Source organism: Bubalus bubalis, chromosome 2, assembly GCF_019923935.1.
Source record: "Bubalus bubalis isolate 160015118507 breed Murrah chromosome 2, NDDB_SH_1, whole genome shotgun sequence".
Lineage (NCBI taxonomy): Eukaryota > Metazoa > Chordata > Mammalia > Artiodactyla > Bovidae > Bubalus > Bubalus bubalis.
Genome location: NC_059158.1, coordinates 56,460,039 through 56,486,051, shown reverse-complemented (window position 1 = coordinate 56,486,051; position 26,013 = coordinate 56,460,039). Strand labels below are relative to the sequence as shown.

Here is a 26,013-nt window from a genome sequence, read left to right as displayed (position 1 = left end):
GTTAAATAAGCAGGGTGACAATATACAACCTTGACGTACTCCTTTTCCTATTTGGAACCAGTCTGTTGCTGCATGTCTACTTCTAACTGTTGCTTCCTGACCTGCATACAGGTTTTTCAAGAGGCAGGTCAGGTGGTCTGGTATTCCCATCTCTTTCAGAATTTTCCATAGTTTATCGTGATCCACAGAGTCAAAAGCTTTGGCATAGTCAATAAAGCAGAAATGGATGTTTTTCTGGAACTCTCTTGCTTTTTCAATGATCCAGTGGATGTTGGCAATTTGATCTCTGGTTCCTCTGCCTTTCCTAAAAGCAGCTTGAACATCTGGAAGTTCACGGTTCACATACTGCTGAAACCTGGCTTGGAGAATTTTGAGCATTACTTTACTAGCTTGTGAGATGAGTGCAATTGTGCAGTAGTTTGAGTATGCTTTGGCATTGCCTTTCTTTGGGATTGGAATGAAAACTGACCTTTTCCAGTCCTGTGGCCACTGCTGAGTTTCCCAAATTTGCTGGCATATTGAGTGTAGCACTTTCACAGCATCATCTTTTAGGATTTGAAATAGCTCAACTGGAATTCCATCACCTCCACTAGCTTTGTTTGTAGTGATGCTTCCTAAGGCCCACTTGACTTCACATTCCAGGATGCCTAGCTCTAGGTGAGTGATCGCACCATTGTGATTATCTGAGTCATGAAGATCTTTTTTGTACAGTTCTTCTGTGTATTCTTGCCACCTCTTCTTAATCTCTTCTGCTTCTGTTAGGTCCCTACAATTTCTGTCCTTTATTGGGCCCATCTTTGCATGAAGTGTTCCCTTGGTATCTCTAATTTTCTTGAAGAGATCTCCAGTTTTCCCATTCTATTGTTTTCCTCTATTTCTTTGCATTGATCACTGAGAAAGGCTATTATAGCAAGATCTCTCCTTGCTATTCTTTGGAACTCTGCATTCAAATGGGTATATCTTTCCTTTTCTCCTTTGCTTTTCGCTTCTCTTCTTTTCTCAGCTATTTGTAAGTCCTCCTCAGACAGCCATTTTGCTTTTCTGCATTTCTTTTTCTTGAGGATGGTCTTGATTCCTGTCTCCTGTACAATGTCATGAACCTCTGTCCATAGTTCATCAGGCAGTCTCTCAAATCTAGTCCCTTAAATCTATTTCTCACTTCCACTGTGTAAAGGAATTTGATTTAGGTCATACCTGAATGGTCTAGTGGTTTTCCCCACTTTCTTCAATTTAAGTCTGAATTTGGCAATAGGAGTTCATGATCTGAGCTGCAGTCAGCTCCTGGTCTTGTTTTTGCTGACTGTATAGAGCTTCTCCATCTTTGGCTGCAAAGAATATGATCAGTCTGATTTCGGTGTAGACCATCTGGTGATGTCCATGTGTAGAGTCTTCTCTTGTGTTGTTGAAAGAGAGTGTTTGCTATGACCAGTGTGTTCTCTTGACAAAACTCTATTAGCCTTTTTCCTGCTTCATTCTTTACTCCAAGGCCAAATTTGCCTATTACTCCAGGTGTTTCTTGACTTCCTACTTTTGCATTCCAGTCCCCTATAATGAAAAGGACATCTTTTTGGGGTGTTAGTTGTAAAAGGTCTTGTAGGTCTTCATAGAACCATTCAGCCTCTTCATTGTTACTGGTCGGGGCATAGACTTGGATTACCGTGATATCGAATGATTTGCCTTGGAAATGAACAGAGATCATTCTGTCGTTTTTGAGATTGCATCCATTTCGGACTCTTTTGTTGACCATGATGGCTACTCCATTTCTTATGAGGGATTCCTGCCCACAGTAGTAGATATAATGGTCATGTAAGTTAAATTCACCCATTTCAGTCCATCTTAGTTCGCTGATTCCTAGAATGTCAACGTTCGCTCTTGTCATCTCCTGTTTGACCACTTCCAATTTGCCTTGATTCATAGACCTAACATTCCAGGTTCCTATGCAATATTGCTCTTTACAGCATCAGACCTTGCTTCTATCAGCAGTCACATCCACACCAGTTTTCAGTCTATCTCATTGATTTGCTGTGCATACTTCTCAGATATATTGTTTTTGCCATGATTTAGGAAGCTGTAGTGGATCAGCCCAGTAGCAGACCACCAATCAGTAATCATGACCTTTTCTGGTGCAAGTTTGGCTTTGGGAAGTACTTTGGAGCTTCTTCTTGGTCCAGTCACTGAGCTAGTCATCTCCAGTTGTCATATACAGTCCACTTTTTGTTGCATGCCACAATCCGATTGATAAATGATTTGTTGTTGTTGTGTAGAGTGAGAGAAGAGCACACTTCAAAACCATGTTTTTTGATTTGGATTCATGAGGTACCCACTTACTAAGCTTTTTCACCTTTCCAATTTTCTTCAAACGCCAAATGACTGTACAATAGTCGGCACTGAGTTCTTTGACAACTTCTCATTGTCTGTAAGAGGATCAGCTTCTATGGTGGCTCTCAGTTGGTCGTTGTCAACTTCCAACGGCTGGCCACTAGGCTCCTCATCTTCAAGTCTCTTGTCTCCTTTGTAAAACTTCTTGAACCACCACTGAACTGTACGTTCTTTAGCAGTTTCTGGGTCAAATGCATTGTTGATGTTGTGAGTTGTCTCCACTGCTTTACAACCCATTTTGAACTCAAATAAGAAAATTGCTTGAATTTGCTTTTTGTCTAACATCATTTCCCTGATCTAAAATAAATATAAACAGGAAATAATAAGTCATTACCAAAAAAATAAGGTGAGAAATATGCATTAAAACAATGTATAATATAACCACATTTATTTAGAATATATTCTAATATCAAGCAACAAATTTCAACAGTGCAAAATTACAATTACTTTTGTGCCAACCTAATAGCTAAAGCCAAGCTGCCCTAAGATTTTGTAATTATACCATATTTTCTGCCAGGGATTAGCAATAATTTAGGCAGTTAGTTTTATGCCACTATGGAACCATTAAATATATCTGCGATATTTGCATTTAGAACAGCAGTATTTTCAGCTGCCTTCTAAAGGCCAAGATGAATTTTCATTTTTGTCAGATGTTTTTCTGATGTTTCGCCTTGTTTCTTTTTCTCATATAAATTACCTATCTTCTCCATTATTTGCTTTTAAATATATACATTCTTTCAGAAATTTTATTTTATGTGATTTTTTCCCCAATACTACCTTCCTAGATTAACATCTTATCCTCTCCTCTGTACTTTTGGAATAACCTCCTTACTGTTTTTCTGTGTCCTTTTTCCTGCCTCTCCTTCCAACCCACCTGAGTTTCTAAAATTGTGTGTGCTTGTTAACTACCAGCACAATCAAGACACCAGAGCATTTCCATCTCTCCAAAAAGTTCTCTCATGCCCCTTTGCAGGTAATCCCCTCCTTCCACCCCAGGCCACAGGCAGCAGCTGATCTTTTCGTCACTATAGTTTTAACTTTTCTTGAAATTTTTATGTTTATGATTATATGATATATAGCTTTCTGTCTGATTTCGTTCACTTTGCATAGTGTATTTGAGATTTATCTGTGTTGTTGCATGTATCACTAGGTTGTTTCTTTTTATTGCTGAGGAGTCTCCAGGTGGTGATTTGATTTTGATATTGCAGGTGGATAGCGTCGTGGCTGCTGAGTATGAGCTGGAGTACCTGTTACTAGAAGGTCACTGCTATGACATCACCACCGGCCAGCCCCCCCGGGGACTGCAGTTTACATTAGGAACTTCAACCAAGCCAGTCATTGTGGATACCATTGTTATGGCTAACCTGGTAAATAACAGTACATCAGGTGGTGATACTGAGTCACGTTAATTTGGGCCCTACACTTTATGATGGAGCGATTAGCATTCTGAACATGAGTGAGATTAAAGTTCATGATGGACTGAATTTGGTCAATTTAAAAATCATCAGTTTAGTTAAACTTGTAGATTGGAATCACATGACATCTTAAAAGAAAGCATGCTAGAATATTTTGCTCTAACCAGACTGGCTCCTGAAAATGTGTTGCTTATGAGCCAATAGCCTTTTTCTTTTTTTAATTTTGTTGGAAATTTGAAGTATATTCACACATTACATACTGCTTCTTCACTGAAGTACAGCTGAAGGACAGGCTTCTTGGCTTGACAGGCCTGTATTTCGCTAGTGTTTCTAATGTGTGGGTTTTAAGAATTGCATTGGTTTAAGTATCTTATTTAAAATAAAGTTGACTGACATTTCAAAAAAGAAATAGCTGTCCCTCAGAAACAGCATTTTGATGTTTCCAAGAGAACTAAAATTTGTCTTGTCTTCTGGTCCTAGGGCTATTTTCAGTTAAAAGCCAACCCAGGAGCTTGGATTCTCAGACTAAGAAAGGGACGTTCTGAAGATATTTACAGAATCTACAGGTAGGATTACATGATACAGGTGCATTTTTTCAGAACATTCTGCAGTATGAATCAGCTTGAATTGAATAGTACACTGGCAGTTAGGCAATTAGAATTTACTTTGTAGTTGTATGTGCTTTTCCAGAAAATGAAATGTGGAAGAATTGTTGGGGTATAATTGAACAGTAAGCAGTATAAATATTAGCAATATATGTAATCAAGTCTGGCTTCAGTCACTCTTTTGTGCTAACTGTCCCAGCACCAAATCATTCTGTCAGCTGTGATGAAAACCATAGGCAGATGAGAAAGTGAGTCATTTTTAGGAAGGAGAAAAGAAATGAAGAACAGTTCACACTTTTCAACCCAGGGTAGTATATTTCTGTACCCTGAGTGGGTTGCAGATTGACCAGACATAGGTAGGCTTTGGTCTGAGAACCTTGGTGGGAGCACTTGTCTTTTTAGGTCTGAGAAAGTATGGAAATGTTTGTCAATAGCCTGCTTTTTTGCTTTAAGGTTTTCTACAAGTGACTGTTCGTTTAAAAAAATTATACTGCCTTCTAAAAAGGTGTGGTCTAAATTCTGTTTAACACAATTTAAATTAGTCTTAAGCTATGCGAGAAGACGTCATGACAGTTCATTTTGGGAATGATTTCCATTAGTTATTTGAAAACAACATCATGTTGTGTCCTCGTCTTAGCTTCATAGAATCTTATCTGACACACATGAAAGCAATGTGAATTTCTGCATATTTCTTACCAAGAAAATAGAAGATTTTTGTATTATAATTATATCTTCATTGTACATAGTAGGGTTTTCTCCAATAAATGTTTTCCCTAAATATGGTTTTAAAGAATTTTAGTACTGTCATTAAGAGCTTATCTGTTGTCTTTCTAAACCCCGTCCCATCTGTATTCCTAGCCACTCTTCCCTCTAGGGTGTGTGGGCCTCTTCTCCACCTAGGAGTTGAGGGCTCTCTTCCTTCTGGGCTTCCTGGGCTCTGGAATGTTCCATGCTCCCTATCAGAATCTCACCTTTGCCCATGAACTCTGCTCTCTGTTGGATGACAATGAATTCAGTGAATTCATATTTTATCATGGCTTTATATAGTTAGCATCTTAAAAATTGGTGACTGGAAATTTTAGACATTATCGTTGATTAGGGAGGAAATACTCTCTTTAAATTTTCTTCTCTGCTCTGTCTGCTTGCAAACAGAGCTTATTTTAGTTCTTCCTGCAGAGTATGGATGCTAGATTGAGGACATGGCCTGGACCTGGCTGTGTGCCTCCAGGAAGAACAGAGTCAAAGCCTTTACAAAACTCTGAAGTAGAGCTATGTCTTGCTATGCGTAAAGTAATGCGTGCATGCGCACTCAGTCACGTCAGACTCTTCGCAACCCAGTGGACTGTAGCCTGTCAGGACCCTGCGTCCATGGAGTTTCCTAGGCAAGAATATTGGAGTGGGTTGCCATCATACTCTTGCCAGCACTGGGAGCCTCTCAGTGTATGGAAGGTCATTTAGTGAGGGGCTCCAGAAGGAAATTTGGGCTGTGACCAGTTCACATGTTCAACATGTAAGGGTAGAGATTTTGACAAGTGCCTCTGTGTTGCTTGAAGGGGTTTTCTGCAGGTTGTGAGAAAATAATTTGTTCAGAAAAAACTCCTTTATGATGAAAGATGGTGGAAAAATACATCAGGTTGATGTAAGTCCATTTACTGCAACTTGAGAATTACGATTTGTGATACCTGCCTTCCTTTCTTCTTTTCTAAGTCACGATGGTACAGATTCTCCACCCGATGCTGATGAAGTTGTTGTTGTCCTCAACAACTTCAAGAGCAAAATTATTAAAGTGAAGGTAAGTTTGGTATATTAAGGCAGCCACTCTATTTTAGTTGATAAAAGCAGCAGTAACTTGGTCTTTAGTAGCTGTTATATAAATATATGTATCTTTAAACCAGCTCCAAACTATATGAGGTGATGGGATGTGTTAACTCCAGAAAAAGTGCTGTTATTATGGTGAAAAAGTCGCACAGTTATGTCCTACTCTTTGTGATTCCATGGACTGCAGCCTGTCCCACTCCTCTGTCCATGGAATTCTGCAGGCAAGAGTACTGTAGTGGGTTGCCATTTCCTCCAAGGGATCTTCCCGACCCAGGGATCGAACCCAAGTATCCAGCATTGCAGGCAGATTTTTTACCAACTGAGCCACTAGGGAAGCCCGATCATTTCACAGTATAGAGCTGTACCAGGCCATCATGTCCTGCACTTTGAATTTACTCAGTGTTACTTGTCAGTTATATCTCAGTAAAGCTGAAGAGAAAGGAAAGAAACCCACCTAAGACTAATTCACCTTTGGGATTTTACTGTAGCCTTATAGCAATGCGGCTTGAAATGCAAAGCATATTTTGTAAATACAAGTTTGTGGCTTTCCTCAGCTGAGAGGTTGCGCCTTTTGGGTTATCTCATTGAGCAGTGCAGGTCTCATTTTACATGAAATGTTTTCATAGATACTGCTTTGTTTGTACAATCACAGTTCACATTATTTTTTGAAAACTGAGAAGAATGCCAATGAGAATTTCAGCAACAATAATAAATGGTGGTAGCCTTATTTAATTTCTTCTCACTTTTGCTTTCTGTTCTTAGAACTTTGAAATTCCTAGTGCATTATATTCAAATAAAAGATGTTATGAGACAGTCATTATACTCTAAAATCTAAAGCAGGCCACACATGGTTGAGCAGAAAAATGATCCCTATGCTCTCGAGAAGTTCTAACCCCTCTTTGTACCAGTCAGTCCTAAAACAAGGCTGTCACGTGAGATGACTCCTTCCTGGCAGCTGGAGCGTGTGTGCACTGTACTCTTTGCCTAGAACTAGAGTTAGCTTGGTGAATGCATTTCTGTTTTTACTTAAACTGTAAGGTTCTCTGCCCGTTTTTCAAACTAGAGACAGTTATTATCTAGTTACAAGATGTTGCTATCTCATCATTAAGATTTTAATGTGGTACGATGAGCATAGTTCTGTTGAATGTGTCTGGACTCATTCAACCGAATTCAGCATTCATGTTCTGTTGAATGTGTCTGGACTCAAGAGTATGTTATATCTGCTCGCAGGAGAATTCACTCTCTAGTGTGGTCAGTATTCAGTGAGCATTCCATGAAGATCAGTGCAGTGCCTCCTCAACCCAGTAGGGAGAGTGAGATTCATCACATGTGACTGATTGCAGGTTCAGAAGAAGGCAGACATGGTGAATGAGGACTTGCTGAGCGATGGGACTAATGAGAATGAATCTGGATTTTGGGACTCCTTCAAATGGTAAATTGGCATCAGAAAGAAGTGATGTTTTTAAGGAAAAACGGAGATATAAATGCCATCCCTCCCTTCTTTTGAATATAGTAATCCTGTCTGGGCTTTTCAGATTCTGCTCTTTGCATCCACTTGTGTGTAGAGTAGATGAATGTTCCCCACTGAGTTACTGAAAGAGGCTAGTGTCCCCTCATAGTGGAGTTCCTTCTGTGCCTGACTTTCTAACTCCTGTTGGACTTTTCCTGCTCTTTGGAGAGTTGAGTGGTAATTGCTCAGTTAACTTTCCATTGTTTGTTTTGCATTCTAGTGGACTAGTCCAGTCTTCTTCTGAAGCTCCACAAGGCCCTCTGGGCAGCCTCCCTCTCTTTGTTCTGGTGGGAAGCACCATCTCCTTCCCCTCCCCTTAAAGGGCAACATGTCTGTACCAGCATTTCAAGTATTCTTGAAGCAATTACCTTCTTTATTGTAGGGGCTTTACAGGAGGACAGAAGACCGAGGAAGTGAAACAAGACAAAGATGACATAATTAATATTTTCTCCGTTGCATCTGGTCATCTCTATGAAAGATTTCTTCGGTTAGTCATGTTTGGTTATTTCAGTATATATGCATGAATTTGTCATATTGTTCATTAGGGAATACACATTTTATGGGATTCTGCCCATTATACTTCTTTGGATTTGAGGCACTCTGAGGATTGTGTATAGATGATTATATATACTTAACATTTGTTTCTATTTGGCCAACCTCATGAAATGGACTATATAATATATAGTAAATGAATCTGTATAGCTATTATAAGGTTATAAACCTTTAAAACTACTGTGTGCACATGATAAAGAGTGGCTTTTCATTGTCCACCAAACATTGCCAAGGATAGAGAAAAGAGGTGGAACAGGGCCATGGACCTGCCTTCTGATGACTTGTAGGATTTTAGAGCCAGGAGGGATCTTAGTTGTGCTTTATAGACAGGCTGAGACTTGGAGGGTAGCGGGACTTAGCTGAGGTCACACAGCAGAGTGGAGGGGAGGCACAGGCTTGGCTGGTGAATGCAGTCACCAGGGGGAAAGCCCTCAGGGGCGCCTTGTGATCAGCGGTCAGCGGGGCTTGGCTATCAGTATGCACCTTTGCCTGAGAGTGACTTTCCTAATGCCAAGGTTCTTTTTTACTTTTAATTTTCCACTACAAATCTAGTATAGCAGATAATCAAGATGTCATTTTACTCATGTTTAGCTGTCATATTGCCAAGAAATATATCTGACCTAGAATTGTAATGTCAGATGTTAACAACCACTGAATTTAATTAAATTCCTTGACTCAAAATTTGTTTCTGTTTTCCAAGTAGGGGATCCTGAAGCTGTGATCATTTGCCATCCCCTTCCCTCTGCCTACTGTCCTCCCTGGCCGGGGTCCCCGATGTCGGCTGGGAGAGGCAGTGTTATTACACAGCTGCTGAGGCTCCACCGACTTTCTTTTTAGAGTGATGTAGTCATTAAACACAACCTCCGGGATTCATTTGTACCGTAATTAATGTGTCAGTTCATAAAGGAGTTTATTTTAAGGTGTAACATAATTAGAACACATGCCTTTCTCAGTCTGGTATATTTTTATAGGTAATAAGTACTTCTTTCTCATCCAGTGATGACTCTATAAAGTGAATAAGTGCAAGTTTCCAGTTTCCACTATTCAGGGTCTCTCTTTGCCTAACTGAGCCATTAGTTAGCTCTGCCATAAAGAACACTGAGTCTAGTGATTGACTTTGATTTTGTTGAGATTAAAAAGATTTGAATGATTGTTATTATTGTTTGCTTTTGTTTGACAGCATAATGATGCTATCAGTACTGAAGAATACCAAGACTCCAGTGAAATTCTGGTTCTTGAAGAATTATCTGTCCCCCACGTTTAAGGTTTGTTCCTTAGGCTTTGAAAAGGAAAACATTCTTATTAAGGGGATATATACAGTGCAATATACTGTTTACTACTTCTACTTTATCTGTGTATTTAAAAATTTTTTCCTTTTATTAGGTTACTGTAATTCACCTGCATAATTATATGTTGATTATTCTTTCCCCTGTCTGTTTGGGGGGAATAGTTGTTATAAAACCGAGCACAGAATTACAACTTGGTTGAAGCTTGGATAACATAAGAGGAGAGTCTGTTTCTTCTGTTTTGATGAAGTAACATTTCTCAAGCATGAATGTCCTCATTTAATGAGAAAGCACAGTACTGGTTCCAGTGAGAAGGATGGTTTGTTCTGTTTTGAACAACTGTACCCAGTGATCTGTGGAAGTAATATATCATCTGTGCAAAGCAAAAACACACATGGAAAGTTTAGAAAGTTTTCTGCTTTGTTTTTATCAGTATTTGTCATCCAAATTGATTTATTTGCATCTTTTTCTTTGTTGTTCTGTAGAATGTATTAAGCAACTTTTAATATATTCAGTAATATCTCTCCTAGATAAATAATTCACTTCTGGTCCCCTAGGGTACTTATGTTTAGAATCTGAAAGAGTTGATGGCAGCAAACTTGTTCAGAGTATTTGGGTTTGCCATGTCATTCCCTGGATTAGACCTAGTGGTGAGAAAGGCTTAAAATCAAGCTCAAAAAAATGTTTTACTGAAATCAAGTTTAGACAAAGTCCATTTCCCTTAAACACACACACACATAAATTAGTTATATAAAAGCCTTCACTTAAAGATTTCTGGTCATCTCATGTGTGATTAGAAATCATAAAAAATGGAGATTTGACAGAAAGTTTATATGTATTCTTTACGTAGTCACAAGTTAGTCAGGGTCACATTCCTTCATTAGACTGCTGATACAGTAAATGTGCTTTACTTGTGCCATAATTGTGGTTTGTTGCCTGACTTGTTTTTCTTAATCAAAGTAAATTATTCTTGTTCCCTGTGTCTGCAAATAGGAGTTTATACCTTATATGGCAGACAAATACAATTTTCAGTATGAGCTTGTCCAGTACAAGTGGCCCCGGTGGCTTCACCAGCAGACTGAGAAGCAGCGCATCATCTGGGGTTACAAGATCCTCTTCCTGGATGTGCTGTTCCCACTGGTTGTCGACAAGTTCCTGTTTGTGGATGCGGATCAGGTGAGCTCTCAAAGGCTGGGTTTCAGCAGTGCAAATTAAGGGCATTAGAGTTCCTTTTCCTTTTTAAATGATTTTATCTTTCCAATTGTGGAAAAATACACACTTATTTTACATTATTTAGAATATGTGAGTCTATTTGCAGAACAGCAGTGGCAACACGGACACTGAGAACAGACTTATGGACGTGGCTGGGCGGGGGGAGGGGAGGGTGGGGGTATTGGGGAGAGTAGCAGGGAAACATACATTACTGTATGCAAAATAGATAGCCCGTGGGGATTTGCTGTCTGACTCAGGGAACTCATTCTGGGGCTGATAATAACCTAGAGGGTTGGGATGGGGAGGGAGGTGGGAGGGATGTTCAGGTGGGAGGGGACATGGGTAAACCTATGGCTGATTTATGTCAATGTTTGGTAGAAACCAATGCAGTATTGTGAAGCAATTATCCTTCAATTAAAAAGAAAAAAAAAAAAGAATATATGGAAAGGTATCACCAGATGTGATCACTTTTAAAATTTGCATTCAGTGTATCTCCTTTCATCTGTTCTCCTGTGCCTCTTTTATGTAGTTGTGATCACATCATTTATGTAGTTTTGTATCTTAAATTTAACTCATTTAATATACAAACTAAAATTGAAAAATTTGCCGGTTTAATATAACACTGCTTGCTGTCATCTCCAGTCATTTGCCCCAAAGCTAGGTGTTATTGACATGGGTAAGAGAGGGGGTTGGTGCCTGGCCTTGACCATATGGAACTCTTCAGATGGTCCTCCTGCTATCAGGAAGACAGCTGACTTAATTAAAAGGAACATACAAATTTTAGAGCATACACTCTCAAAAAGTTTAAATATACTTCTGCCCTACAGCCTTTGCCCTTATCCTGAACTATCTAAAACCCGAGTTCCTCATCTGAGTGGAAGTGATGTAATGTGTGCAGAAGTCATTTGGACAAAAATCATCCAACTCTTGGGAATTCTGCCCCACCTGGCTCATTTATATCACAAGTGGCTCAACATGGAGCCTGCTTTCCTAGTTCTACGATCACATTTCATCCTTGCTGAGCACTTACTGTGTGCCAGGCATCGTTCTCCATCTGTCATACACGAGTTCATGTGACCCTCCCAACAAGCCTGTGAGATGTCCACTTTAGACCCAGAAACTGAGTCACAGAGAGGCAACACGATGTGAATCTGTTTTACTCCTGCTTTTTTTTGAATACTTAGAGTACTGTGTCCCAAGCACTAGGCTAATCATCTTACATGCTGGAGAGGACAGTCAGCCTAATCAAGAAGAAGCCAGGCTTGAACTGGGATTGCTGCCTGTGCCACTGATCAGTCCCTGAGCTGCCCTCAGTATTTTTAGGAAACTGCTATCTGCATGGGTGTTAAACAAGTGACTGTGATCCTTTCTTCTTCAGATTGTACGAACAGATTTGAAAGAGCTAAGAGATTTCAATTTGGATGGTGCTCCTTATGGTTATACTCCTTTCTGTGACAGCCGCAGAGAGATGGATGGCTACAGGTTCTGGAAGTCAGGGTACTGGGCCAGTCACTTAGCTGGGCGAAAGTACCATATCAGGTAATAAGAATGTTATGGTTTGATTTTCATTTCCTTAAAATTAATTTTGCATATTTAAAATTGTGGGTAGGTAATATGTTAATGTGGTTCAAAAATAAGAACCGTAAAAAATACATAGTGAAAAGCTGCCCCGTTCTGTCTACTTACTGTGTCTCCTTCTAGAGTTTTTAATTCTTAGGTAAAAAACTATGACTTCTTTTTTTTACACAAAATATATCCTACCTTACTTACAGTTTTGTGCTTTGCGTTTTTAAACTTGATGTTTCTAGAAGACCTTACATCAACATGTAGAGAGAGACCTTTTTCCTTTTTGTATCAACATATTATTCCAGTACATGTATCACTGTGGTCTTGCTATGACATACAACATTATTTGTTGTTGTTTAGTCACTAAGTTGTGTCTGAGGCTTAAGACCCCACGGACTGTAGCCTGCTCCTCTATCCATGGGATTGCCCAGGCAAGAATACTGGGGCGGGTTGCCATTTCCTTCTCTGGCGGATCTTCCCAGTCCAGGGATTGAACGCTCATCTCCTGTGTTGGCAGGCGGGTTCTTTACCACTGAGCCACCAGTTAAACACACAATTTTGTATATTTCAAATATACCTATAGAGTTAATTCCTAAAACTCCTAGGTTAAACGGTGTGTGTATTTGTTGTACATCTGTTGTTTCTGTATATTATCTTCTCTGGGAAAAGTGTGATTTGGAGAGTAGGGAAACCTGTGGGAAGCAACATGTATAGAGATAAATATTGGGATGTTGGTGATTTAAGTATTGTACTGTATGCCCTTGGTTCGAAGGAACTATAACACTTGGTTGGTTTTTTCTTCTGTAACATTTAAGATATCTTCAGGATATCTTTGACTAATGATTATCAATTACTATGGTTTTTATTATCAAACCTGCTGACATTTGCTAGAAACCTTCTTTTGTCAGAGATTATTTCCTTTGGAACAGTGACAAAATGAGCTTGTGGTACCAGCATATGGGTTTTGTAATCACTTCCTGAGCCATCTTTGAAGTGGTATGTAGTGACTGTGAGCTCTACTGTAAAGCCTCAGCTTACCTTTTCCACGAGAAACCGGAATGTTAGCCTAGTGATCTGTTCCATTAATCAGTGGGGTTACTCTTTCTGCCATAATCCATGGTTATAACAAGTGGATTTTCTCTATCCAGTGCACTGTATGTCGTGGATCTGAAGAAGTTTAGGAAAATAGCAGCTGGTGACAGACTCAGGGGCCAGTACCAAGGTCTGAGTCAGGATCCTAACAGCCTTTCAAATCTTGATCAAGTAAGTGGCCACTTTTTTTGGTTAACAGTTTTGGTGATGGGTGTACAATGTTGTGTCAGAAAATGAAATAGTATTTGCTTCTCGTTTCTCTCTGTTGAGATAGTGTTTTGTTTCTTAGTGGAAAGGAATTTGTGTTTATTGGGTGTGTGTGTGATTTTTATTTGCCCTTAAGAGAGGACATAGTGGTAAAAAATATGATAGGCCTGATGTCGGTTTGGGGAGGGAGATGGAAGGAGGGCGCTGCCATATCTTCTCATTTTGTGCCCAGCTAAGCTGATAAATTTGTTTCTCTGCTTGCTAGGGTCAGTTTGTTTCTCTTCTTTAGGAACCCACTATCACAGCACAGGATATAGTATTGTTATTTCTCTTTTTTCTATATCAAAAACCATGTTTTTTTTTTAAGAAGTTTAGCTGCATCACTATTTATTAATGCTAAACATTTTTTAGAGGTGAGATTGTAGTTTGTGCTTTTGGTACGTAGTTTCACATACTTTGTTTTGCTTAAGCCTGCTTTAAACATTTTTCAACCTTTATTATGATATTTAGCACCTATAAATAAGAGTGTGCAAAACAAAATATATAAATACATATTCATATGCATCAATGAAGTACCACACAGCACACACCCATGCACTGCCATCCAGTTTAGGAAATTGAACATTCTTCCAACCCAAAAGCCACCCTCTTCTGCAACAGCATCCTAGCTTTTGTGGTAATCATTCCATGGCTTTTCTGTGTTGAGTAACTACTTACACATGTGTCCTTAAACACTATAGTTTTGCCTGTTTTTTTGTCTGCCTGTCTCAGTGGGATTATACAAGGTGTACTCTTTTGAGTCTAACTTCTTTTGCTTAACATTATGTTAATGAAATTCAATCACATTGCTGTATGAAATGGTACTGTGTTTTGTTTATTGTAAACTTGGATTGTTTTCCATTGTTGTCTTCCATGGATAATGCTGCTGTGATCAGTTATACATGTCTTGGTTGATGCAAGACATTTGATGTACATGCAAATATATGTACACGTATTTCAGTTGTGTCTACAACTACAAGTTGAACTGCTGAACCATCAGATGGGTGGATCTTTATCTTTATTAGATAATTCCAAACAGTTTCCAAAGTAGTTCTGATTTATACTCCCATCAGCAGTGCAAGGATTCCTGATGCTCTGTGTTTTGAGTAATACTTATTGTTAATCGAATTGATAAGATGTGAGCTAGCATCCCATGTGGCTTTCAACTGGAGAGTTTAATCTGTTTATATTTAATGTAATTATTAGTGAGGTGGGATTTACATCTGCCAGTTTCTTGTTTTCTATATATCTTTTGTGTTTCTCAATTCCTACATTACTGCCTTCATTAACAGATGTTTTAATTCCCCTCTTGTTTCTTTCACTGTATACATGGAGATTTTCTGGGTTTTTGTTTGTTTGTTCTAGCCCAGTTGCTCTAGTCTGAGAAAGTATTCTGTATGATTTTAGGCATTTAAATTTTGTTGAGCTTTGCTTTTTGATCCAGATATGGTCAGTTTTGGTAGACATTTCATCTGGTTTTATACCCTGCAGATGTTAGATGTGATGCTTTTCTTTTATGTCCATTAGGTGAGGTTTAGTGATAATGTTGTTACTGAGTCCAAGCGCAGTCTGCTTGCTGCATGACAAGGCAGTAAATTGAGAGATGAGGTGTTGAATCAAGGAATAGCAACTTTATTTGGAAAGCTGGGTGTCCAAGAAGATGGTGGACAGGAGTCCTAGAGTACTATCTTATTGGGGTCTGGATGCTAGTTTCTTTTATAACACAGAGAGAGGCTGGAGGTGAGGAAGTAAAGTGAAGAGGCTGGAGGTCTTGCAAAATATCTCCTGGTTTGGCCAGCCTCTGGGAGGGGATGTGTTGATTTCTTCTTTCCTGCAGCCATTCACAGGTGGACAAGATCAACATGTTTCTCTAAGCTGAACAAAATCCCTGAGTTTAACTTTCAGGCAGAGGGACAGGGTTCCCCAAGGCAGGCCATTATGTATGCGTATTACTATAGAAAGCATCCTTTTAGTGATTTAGAAAGCATCCTCTAGTGATAACAGAAGCAACAGAAAGCATAAGGTAAAGAAACAGATCCAACAGAGAGTCAGGTTTTGTTCTTTCCTGTTACATTATGTGTGTTTTGTCTGTTTTTCTATTAGTTACTGAGGCAATTATGTTAAAATCTCTTTTCCATAGTGTGAAATCTTGTCTTTAGTTTTGTCAAATTTTGCTTGATGTACTTAGAGACTATATCGTTCATTGCCTAAAAACTTAGAAGTCATATATATTTCTGACAAATTAACTTTTTATTATTTCTATTGACGCTTTTTGGGCAGGGGCTTGAAGCGTGCTTCATCTAATATTAGTATAGCTACACTGGTTTTCCTTTTAGTTAGTGTTTCATGGTGTATTTTTTATCCTTCTGTTTTCAATAGTTCTTAATCCTATGTTTTCGTTCCGTTTCCTATAAAGAGCTTATATTGGTTTGTTTTTTCATTTGGTGTGACCATCATTTAATTTGCACATTAGTCCGCTGATAACCAACAAGTTTGGCTTTTCCACAGTCCCCTTGCTTATGCATATGTCCTGTGTTTCTTTTTTTTCCTTAGTTTCTTTCCAAATGATCGAGAGTTTTTAATGATTCTGTTTCCCTCTTTAAACTATACAGTTTTAAATAATTTTTTAATGATTAGCCTAGAGGTAACAGCATGTATTTCTGACTTTGCAAAGGCTAATATTAAATAGTGTTTTACCCAGCTACTGGACAGGGCAAAGACCTTAGAACAGTTCTTCTCAAATTTTAGCATAATAAAAAAAAAATCATCTGAAGAACTTACTAAAGCACTAATCTTTGGGCCTCAATCCTCCACATGCTGATTTAGTAGGTATTGGGTTGGACCTAAGAATCTACATTCTGAGCAAACTCTGTGCTCCAAGTCCACATACTACATTTTGAGTAGCATTGTCTTAGAACTCATTAACTCCGTTTATCCATTGTTAAGATCAAGTAATATTTCATTGTATGTATATACTACATTTTGTTTGGCTGTTCACCTGCTGGTGGACATTTGGCTTATTTCCATCTTTTGACTGTTGTAAATAATGCCTCTATGAACACTGGTGTGCAAGCATTTCTTTGAGTCCCTGCTTTCAGTTCTTATGTGTGTATACCCATAAGTGAAATTATTGGATCATATTGGTTGTTTGTGTCTTTGGACAATAGAACATTTTATTATTAATGTGTCAAACTCAAAAGTTTTCCTAAGAAAAAAGCTTCAAAGCATAGAGTACAGTTGGCTACAGAAAACACGTGGGCTTCATCTCCCTGGGATCAAGCCTCAGTTGACAAGGTGAATGTAGAGCTTCCTTTAAGCAAAACTTTGACATACAAGAGCCACATTCAGTGCTTGATTGGCTTTTAGAAGGCAATGCTGTTTTTCTTAGAAATGCCCTCAGGAAGGGAAGTCTGTTGTTGTTTAGTTGCTAGGTCATGTCCAACTCTCGTGACCCTGTCAACTGCAGCAGGCCAGGTTCCCCCGTCCTTCACTATCTCCTCGAGTTTGCTCTAATTCATGTCCATTGGTGCTATCTAATCATCTCATCTGCTACCAGCCACTTCTCCTTTTGCCTTTAAATCTTTCCCAGAATCAGGGTCTTTTCTAATGAGTTGGCTCTTTGAATCAGGTGGCCAAAGTATTGGAGCTTCAGCTTCAGCATTAGTCTTTCTAATGAATAATCTGGGTTGACTTACTTTAGGATTGACTGGTTTGATCTCCTTGCAGTCCAGGGGACTCTCAGGAGTCTTTTACAGCACCACAATTTGAAAGGATCAATTCTTCAATGCTCAGCCTTATGGTCCAACTCTCACATCCATACATGACTACTGGAAAAACCATAGCTTTAACTATGTATATGGTTCTTTGTCAGCAAAGCAATGTCTCTGCTTTTTAATTTGCTGTCTAGGTTTTTCATAGCTTTCCTTCCAAGGAGAAGACAGACTATTTGTGAGTATTAGCCTAAAGTTTTTCAGGTGCTTCTTATGGGTAGGTGTTTTATGGATCATCTAAACTGGTTTTTAAAAACACCATAAATAAATACTGTAGGTACTTTACAGTTTTTGCTAAGGACTCTTTCTGTTTTAAAATTTTGTGATTGGCATGTGATATGTAATGAGCAGCTAATTTGCTGTTCATTTATTTAAATTTCCCCTAGCACTTTATTTCTAAATATTCTGTTTTGTATTTTATTGAAGCATAGTTGATTTACAGTGTTGTGTTAATTTCTGCTATACAGCAAAGTGATTCAGATATAATATATGTTCTTATTCATGTTTTTCCATTATGTTTTATAATAAGATATTGAATATAGTTCCCTGTGCTCTATAGTAGGACCTTGTTGTTTATTCCCCTAGAACTTCAGATTGTTGTGTTCTATCTTCTCTACTGAATAGGATTTGCCCAATAACATGATCCATCAGGTGCCAATTAAATCACTCCCTCAAGAATGGCTTTGGTGTGAAACGTGGTGTGATGATGCCTCTAAGAAAAGGGCAAAAACAATTGATTTGGTAAGTTGTCTTTGGTTCTTTCTGCATTCAGTCCAGTCTGATGTATAGCTAGATAATTTGGTCTTTCTCTGTAATTATGTAGTTCAGGGGTTGCAGGACTTCTTACAGTAACCTCAGCAGGGAGGCAAATCCTCTATTGTCTAATAGGCTGTTTTCACTATTTAGAATCCGTGAAGTTACCATTTGTCTTCCAGATTACTCTGTGCCTTGTTTTTCCAAACGGACTTCCTCTTTCTGCCTTCCAGTAGTGCTCCACGACTTCTTTGCAGAAGCTTTGTATAGCCCCTACCACATTGCTTCTCATATCGTTGTTCTTTCTGTCCAGTTAGGACCTGTAACCCAAGAATAGAAACACCTCTGAATGCTATATAGCATACCCTTCCTTTAACTCGGCTGAAGTACGTTATTTTGATTTTCACAGTGTAATAATCCAATGACCAAAGAGCCCAAGCTGGAGGCCGCTGTTCGAATTGTCCCAGAGTGGCAGGACTATGATCAGGAGATCAAACAGCTACAGCATCGCTTTCAGGAGGAGAAGGAAATGGGAGCACTATATAGAGATAAGACAGCAAAGGAGGCAAGCCGAGAAGGTATGTACAGATCTTTGGCTTTAGGTAGGTACTTCTTGGCCTGTCTGATTTCTGTTGCAGAAACAGAATCTTGTAAGAACAAGAAGAATCAGTTATTCAGTCTTCCATCATGACATCTGATAGTCTATATTTTTCACTTTGCTTATTCAGTTGGGCTTCTAGACAGTATTTATTAATGTAATTGCTGCCTTTCTTTCTTTCTTTTTCTTTCTCCCATCCTTCTTCCTCTCTTCCTCCCTCCCTTCCATCCTTCCTTCTTTTGTTTTCTTTCTTTTTTTGAAGAAAGAGTGCTTTGTGATAATTATTGTTTAGGTTTATGAGTTTTGTGATACATGACATACACTGGTTTCTCTACTTTGTGTACATTTTGAGTGGTAGCCAGTCTAAAAAATTGTTAGAATACAAAAAGTGACTTTATATAAACCTTTAATAAGATTTACTATGGATTTTAATTTATTCAGCTCAAAACTAATTCTAAAAAAGCAATTATAGAAATGGATCTTGAGTGTTTCACCTAAATATCCTGAAGACTATGCCATGATATTAAAATCACAGCTGAAATGTTGGAAATTCACCATAAAAATAATTAAATTCATCAGTAAAACATAAAGATTTTCATAAATAAATATGTAAAGAATGTAGACATACTGTTTAAATAAGATAAAAGACACAAATAATAAATAAATTTGAAGAAACAGTAATCAAATTAAAGGACTCTAGCATTACTATTCAGAGAAGGCAATGGCACCCCACTCCAGTACTCTTGCCTGGAGAATCCCATGGACGGAGGGGCCTGGTGGGCTGCAGTTCGTGGAGTTGCTAGGAGTCAGACACAACTGAGTGACTTCACTTTCACTTTTCACTTCCATGAATTGGAGAAGGAAATGGCACCCTACTCCAGTACTCTTGCCTGGAGAATCCCAGGGATGGGGGAGCCTGGTGGGCTGCCGTCTCTGGGGTTGGACACGACTGAAGTGACGCAGCAGCAGCATTACTATTACTATGTAGAAAAGAGTGTACATGCTGGTAATGCCAGGTTTCTCTGGTGGCTCAGGTGTTAAAAAATCTACCTGTAATGTAGGACACCCAGGTTCGATCCCTAGGTCAGGAAGATAACTTGGAGAAGGGAATGGCTGCCCGCTCCACCGTTCTTGCCTGGAGAATGCCAGGGACCTAGGAACCTGGTAGGCTGCAGACCACAGGGTCATAAAGAGTTGGACATGACTGATCAACTAACGCTTTAACTTTTGGTGATTATGCCATTTGTTGGGGAAGATGGTGGTGAAACTCTTCTGGGTGAATCTTGTTGAAGCTGTGTGCATTAGAAAAATCCTTGTTAAAAGGCAGTAAATCAATCATCAGGATTCATTAAAATTTTATATCCTCAATAATTCCTCTCTTGAGAATTTACCTTGGAAGAAATAATTCAATACAATAAAGAAGTTATATACATGGAGAAATTTATTTAATATCATTTATTTTTTTAAAGGCATTGGAAAACAGTTTAAACACCCAAGACTAGAAAATGGTAAATTACACTGCTATAGAGGAAAATGTATACGTTATTAAGTGAAAAAGAAGAATCCTGACTAAATATATGTGCATTTTTACTAGAAGTAAATATTGTACTTGTGAAAACAATTTAGAGGGAGTAGGGGTATACAGTTAGTTTCAGTGTTCTTGAAAATGAAAATGTATTATTTGTTTTTGCTTTCAAAATATGACACACATTAAACCAAAGCTCCTAAAAATTTAAAAAGAGAGGTACAGTGGAGGTGGGGCACAAATAATAGGTTTCAATAGCAGAATATGCCCAGTCTGTACTTTATAACTTGATAGTGATCCATTTTTTCTCCACTTGCTCTCCTTTTCCATAGGACCTCAGACACATGAGGAATTATGATCTCCAGAGGAGGATAGGAAATTACACCATTTGAAAAACACTTTTTATATTAAATGCTAGTTTTTTCCAATTTGTCTATACAACTGCTGATGAACCGACTGGGCGTGCCGCCCTGTTCATCCTGACTCCCGCACGCTGGCAGCTCTGGATCTCTGGAGTTAAGGCTTTCTACTAGATTCGAACCTCAGAGGAAGACAAGAAACTGATCTTTGGGGGACTCAATGAAGAGCAGGCCTCTCACCAGAAGAGAAGATGGCAAAAGCAACTGGAAGATCAACAAGCCCACATGTGCTGCAGTGTCTTAAGAGGCCACTAGCCGGAGCCGTCGGGTCCTCCTTACCTCAGTCCACGGGGAGGGGCGGCGGAGCTCCGGTCTGCAGCCGGGGCCACCCTTCCGGGCGGATAGTGGATGGGGCGGCGCCTATGCGAGCCTGTCCGGGTTTGCGCCAGTGGGCTCCTGTGCCGTTCCCCAGCATCAGGTTCATTGTTAAATTGAAACCCAATGAACAGTCATGTGTCTTCAGGCTGAGCTCGGGGCAAATTAATTTGGGGAGAGGACGAGGGGAGGAGGGGGTGGGTTGGGGTGAGGGTAGGGAAAATAGCAGCAGTAGGAGGGCTCTGGAATGTTGGGGAAGGGGTCATGAGGAAAACCAGAAATTGGCCTTTCTTTTTTATAAACCTTCAGAACCATTGTGACTAATATGAAATGAAGACATTATTCTTATTCTGCGTCCAGCCCCAGTGAACTTTTTAAGTAATTGTTTTGTAAGCAATTTTTGTATTTGCAAAAGTCTTTGCTTTCTCTTCCCACTTTCTTACAGGAAGTCTGTTATTTCCATACTGGATACAGCCATAATAAGCCCTTCTCGTGATCCACCTTGAGGGGTTCAGAACTCCCTCAGGAAGGTCACCACATCATTTACCCGCTGCTTCTCTGCAGAATTTTTGTCTCTCAGACCCAGGGGAAGTTGGCTTTGTCTTTTTTCTACAAAAGACTCCCAGATCTGAGACCAGGAGAGATTTTGATTGTGTAACTCATGTTTTTCTAAATACACCGTTCTGTAGTTCTTTTAGTTTAAGCCAGCAGACGTTGCCAGCGTTCCCCTCGTTCTGACTCTACAGAGTTGCTTCTTGAAGTAAGTTGGACTCATGAGTCATGGCTTTTTGTGTCCTTAGCAACCCGAACAGCCCTTGCGCAGCAGCCTTTGCTGCTGGGTGGGCAGTGCTGGGAGGCACCCAGAGGAGTCTTCGGTTGTGTGAGACTGCAGGTCCTGCTCCCTGTCTGCCCAGGCTGCAAGCTACAGCTGCAGAGCACTCCATGGACTCCTTCCAGGGTCTTAGGACAAATATCAAGTAATTAATTTTTTTCCATATTCATATGCAAGCATTAGTTCAGGAGTCTGTAAGTCTGAAGGAGCTTTTGAGTTTGCTTTTGTAAAAACTGGGGAGGAGGGACTTGTAGATAAATTGATCCAAGACTAAAAAGGTCCCTTAGAGTTGTTGCTGTTGACAAAGGCGGTAGTGTGATCTATCCCCTTACCCCCACCCCCCAACACTGCTCCTCTACTGGTCAGAGCAGCTAAAGGGATAGAATCAATGAGGATGAAAACATTTGCTCAGCTTCATCTAAGGTTTAATTAAGTCTTCCGAGAAGCTGCTGTCGCCACCACTTGTGTCTATAAACTGTGGGCACAGTGGTGCTTTTTTCCAGTTTATTTTCTGGGATATTGAGCAGGAAATAACTATAAAGTCACTGGAATATGCTTTCTAAATGCTGGTTCCCCTGGGTCATGGAACAGGGCACCTTTCCACCTCTTTATGCCTGGTCTCTCATGCATATTCTGTATGAGGAAGGTGCAGTGTAAAATCTATTCTCTGTTCAGCGTGTATTCTCATTGCCCCTTACCACCCTGGATTTAAGTCTCTAAATATGGAAGACCCAGCCTGCTTCTGAGATGGCCTCAGACCCTCCTCCTCATGCCAGGAATTCTTGGTTCATGTGGCATAAGATCTTCCAAAACGAATCTCTAGCACCCTAGGAAATGATGCTGCCATAAAAATTTGGTCTTGGTCAGCTTTGTCTGCTGTTTCTACTGTGTGAAAGCAAATTGTGACTGAAAAGATTGGTAGATTTTTTTTCTAAGAAACATGAATTGATTTCACTGAAAAGTTGAAGCTTCTGGAGATTGTTCACAGTGTGTTGTTTTTAACCATCATGTATATGTAATGAATTTTTTTCTTTCATCATGCCATAATAGAAAACTTGTCTTAATCAGTGCCAGAGTGATATGAAATAACATAACATGTCAGAATGAAATGCAACAGTGTGACTTTTTATGTTCTGTGAACAGTGATATTTGATTGAGGTCAAAATGCGTGTAACACAATCTGCTGTTGGGGCTGTGGGGACATGCCTGTGTTTTGTTTTAAAATTGTCCTCTGTACGTAGCACATTGAGGATGATGGTGTGTTAGTTTTCCATACAATTGATAAAGTGTTGAATCTCTCACAATGCATTTCAGATTGCATACGCATCTGGTAAGCCCATGTATTTTGTGAACTCAGCTCTCTGGAGAGAGCAAAGGTTTTATAAACATTAAGAAGCAGTTCCAAGAATGGAGCTTAATTTCCTCTGCTGTCCTCACGACTTCCTATTACGAACCTTCTTAAGATTCTGATGGAGTAAACAACGATTATCTGGTTGCAGAGGCCCTGATGGCCAGGGACAGCAGTGCAGCTTCCAGAAGAGACTGGGAGGAAGGAAAACCCATCCCCTTGGCTGGGAGTTACACCATACTGCACTGCGACCTGGAGCTGGCCAGAGACCACCCTCAAAACGAGTACGGTTCCCCTTCCCCACACCTGCTTCATGCGTGAATTTAGATACTTGAAAGCAGTTTTTTTCCCCCTACAATTGTCATGAATGGTTAAAAGAAATGATTCAACGCCAGAGTTCCAAGGGAACATCTAGTGTGTTTCTCTGAATAAAATGATGTTACTACTGTCGTATCAAATTTCATGGAAATATTAAAGTTTTTGTAAAGCTATGTAATGGAAGAGTTCTCTTGGTAACAACAAATGGAGGGTGCATTGTGTGCAAAGTTATTTAAATTTATATTCCATTGTGTAATTTTAATAATTAGTTTTTTAAATATTTTATGGGGACATTTTTGTGGGTTAATCAACTTGAATATTGCTGTTAAGTGTTTAGTCTGGTGGGATAAACTTTTTAATTTAAATTCCTGTTTTCTCAGTCTTGACATAGTGAGGAAAGATCTTTAACCTGACAGAGTTCACCAAATGTAGACATCGTTAACTCAGGTTGTCATTGCCATTTCAGAGTATCTGGAGGATACCAGTTCCTCTTTTATTATTTGGTCTTTGAGCTCTCAACCTAATGCAGAAATGACTCTTCTGGGTGGCGATGAGTCCGTGCACTGACTGGAGGATCTCTCCCTGTCAGGGTGTCATGAGTGCTGACAGTTTTTAAAAAACAAATCAGGAAATCAGCTTCAGAGGTAGTCCAGAAGTGAGGCCATCTCCTGAGCCCTTTCCAATTACCTCACAGCACAGAGGCCAAATGTGGCAGATTTAAGTAGGACATGAGTTAGGGTATGAACCAGGGCCTTCATCCCACCTGTAATTTATGCATCGCCTTACTTGTCACCTTTTAGATTTCCTCAGAGAAATGGGTATAATTCCTCTTTAAAATGAAAATAGCAAAATACAGTAACCTAAGGTCAACAATTTGAGACAAGAATATGAAGTACCATGTTTTCCAGTCACTTGTTTTTGGTAATAATAAGGTAAACAGGGAAAAACAAAGTAAAATATTAGAATTTTTAAAGAAACTATGTACTTAAAAAAACCCTTTATAACTCTTCTATTTTACTGGAATCATGTTCTATGAAATGCACCATAGGTTCGGGTGCTGCCCCTTGCTGTGGAGCAAGCACTGGGGTGCTAAATGTCTGCAGAGCCCTCTGCGCCCGAAATGAACTGAGAATGAATTTCTGGTACTGTAATGAAAATAAGGTCAACACAATAAACTTTTCCTTCTCTTCTTTAAAGCCCCCTGGTCTGTCATTCAGTTCTTCAGTCTAGGAAGAGTAGATGGTTAGAGCTCAGAGTTCCACGCCTTCATCTGACACATGCAGCAGGCCTGGACAGGAGGAAGGACTTTACCTGAGCATCTTGTCTAGTGAGGAGCTGGGTCCAGGTGCAGCCAATTCTTTCGGTTTTCAGGAGAGCATTTAGGCCTTTTCTAGGTCCCAGACTTTGGGGAACTGCCTCAGGCAGGATCTGGCAGGCAAGCTACCCCAGAAGCACTAACCATAACAGGAAGGATGTCAGGGCCTTTGTTCATTTTGGAAATTCTCCGAACTACTCTGGGGCTGGATTTAAGGTTGAAGATACAGTTCCCGCTTTTCAGGTGCTCACTGGGCATTGCAGGCTGGTGTAACGAGAGCTGTTGCAGAGGTGGAGGCTGGGGAGGGGCCCTTGTGATGGTGAGAACACAGCGAAGAGCACCTGAGGTGGAGGAGGGGTTCGGTGGCCAGGAAAAGCCTCTACAAGGAGATGGTGCTTAAACTGAACCTTGAGGAACAGTAGCATTATCCACAGAGAATGAGGGAGATGGGGATACAGGGAGGAGTGAGAGCTGGTGTCGTCTCATTTAGGGAGTCACGTGTGAACCTCTGTGGCTGGTGTCATGGACAGGAGAGAGGTGCTGGAGAGATGATCTGAGTTGGTCTGGGGCCATCAGAAATCTTCTGGGTGCTGACACGAAATCACATTTTTCTTGTAAAAAAAATTACTACTGATGTATTTAGCATGTGAAGGTACAAGTACACAAACATATACCTTGGTAGATTTTCAAAGGGGGAAAATCTCAGAAAGGAGGAAGCCACAGAGATTTGAATTTCCCTTACAGGTTTCTGGTACTGGGGGAAAAACATTTGCATTTGTGTCCCACCAGGTGAAAGAGCCTGACGTTGGGAAAGATTGAAGGCAGGAGGAAAAGGCAATGACAGAGGATATGATGGTTGGATGGCATCACCAACTCAATGGACGTGAATTTCAGCAAACTCTGGGAAATAGTAAAGGACATGGAAGCCTGGCGTGCTGCAGTCCATGGAATCACAAATTGTAAAAGATGATGCTGTGAAAGTGCTGCATTCAATATGCCAGCAAATTTGGAAAACTCAGCGGTGGCCACAGGACTGGAAGAGGTCAGTTTTCATTCCAATCCCAAAGAAGGGCAATGCCAAAGAATGTTTAAACTACCCCACAATTGCACTCATTTCACATTACTAGCAAGGTAATGCT

At 39.8% G+C, this 26,013-nt stretch overlaps 1 protein-coding gene across 2 annotated transcripts in view; it reads left to right on the top strand.

The window, feature by feature from the left end:
* Nucleotides 1–24,755, top strand: part of UGGT1 (UDP-glucose glycoprotein glucosyltransferase 1) — a 111,469-nt gene extending 86,714 nt beyond the window's left edge. For both annotated transcript variants that reach the window (XM_006061567.3, XM_006061566.3), the window contains 12 exons: nt 3,588–3,746; nt 4,275–4,360; nt 6,107–6,191; nt 7,561–7,649; nt 8,110–8,214; nt 9,460–9,544; nt 10,559–10,741; nt 12,156–12,316; nt 13,492–13,606; nt 18,076–18,192; nt 18,614–18,782; nt 20,660–24,755. In XM_006061567.3, coding sequence (XP_006061629.3) covers nt 3,588–3,746; nt 4,275–4,360; nt 6,107–6,191; nt 7,561–7,649; nt 8,110–8,214; nt 9,460–9,544; nt 10,559–10,741; nt 12,156–12,316; nt 13,492–13,606; nt 18,076–18,192; nt 18,614–18,782; nt 20,660–20,685 — 1,380 coding nt within the window. In that variant the 3' untranslated portion in view covers nt 20,686–24,755. The remainder of the gene's footprint in view (nt 1–3,587; nt 3,747–4,274; nt 4,361–6,106; nt 6,192–7,560; nt 7,650–8,109; nt 8,215–9,459; nt 9,545–10,558; nt 10,742–12,155; nt 12,317–13,491; nt 13,607–18,075; nt 18,193–18,613; nt 18,783–20,659) is intronic.
* Nucleotides 24,756–26,013: the final 1,258 nt, after the last annotated feature.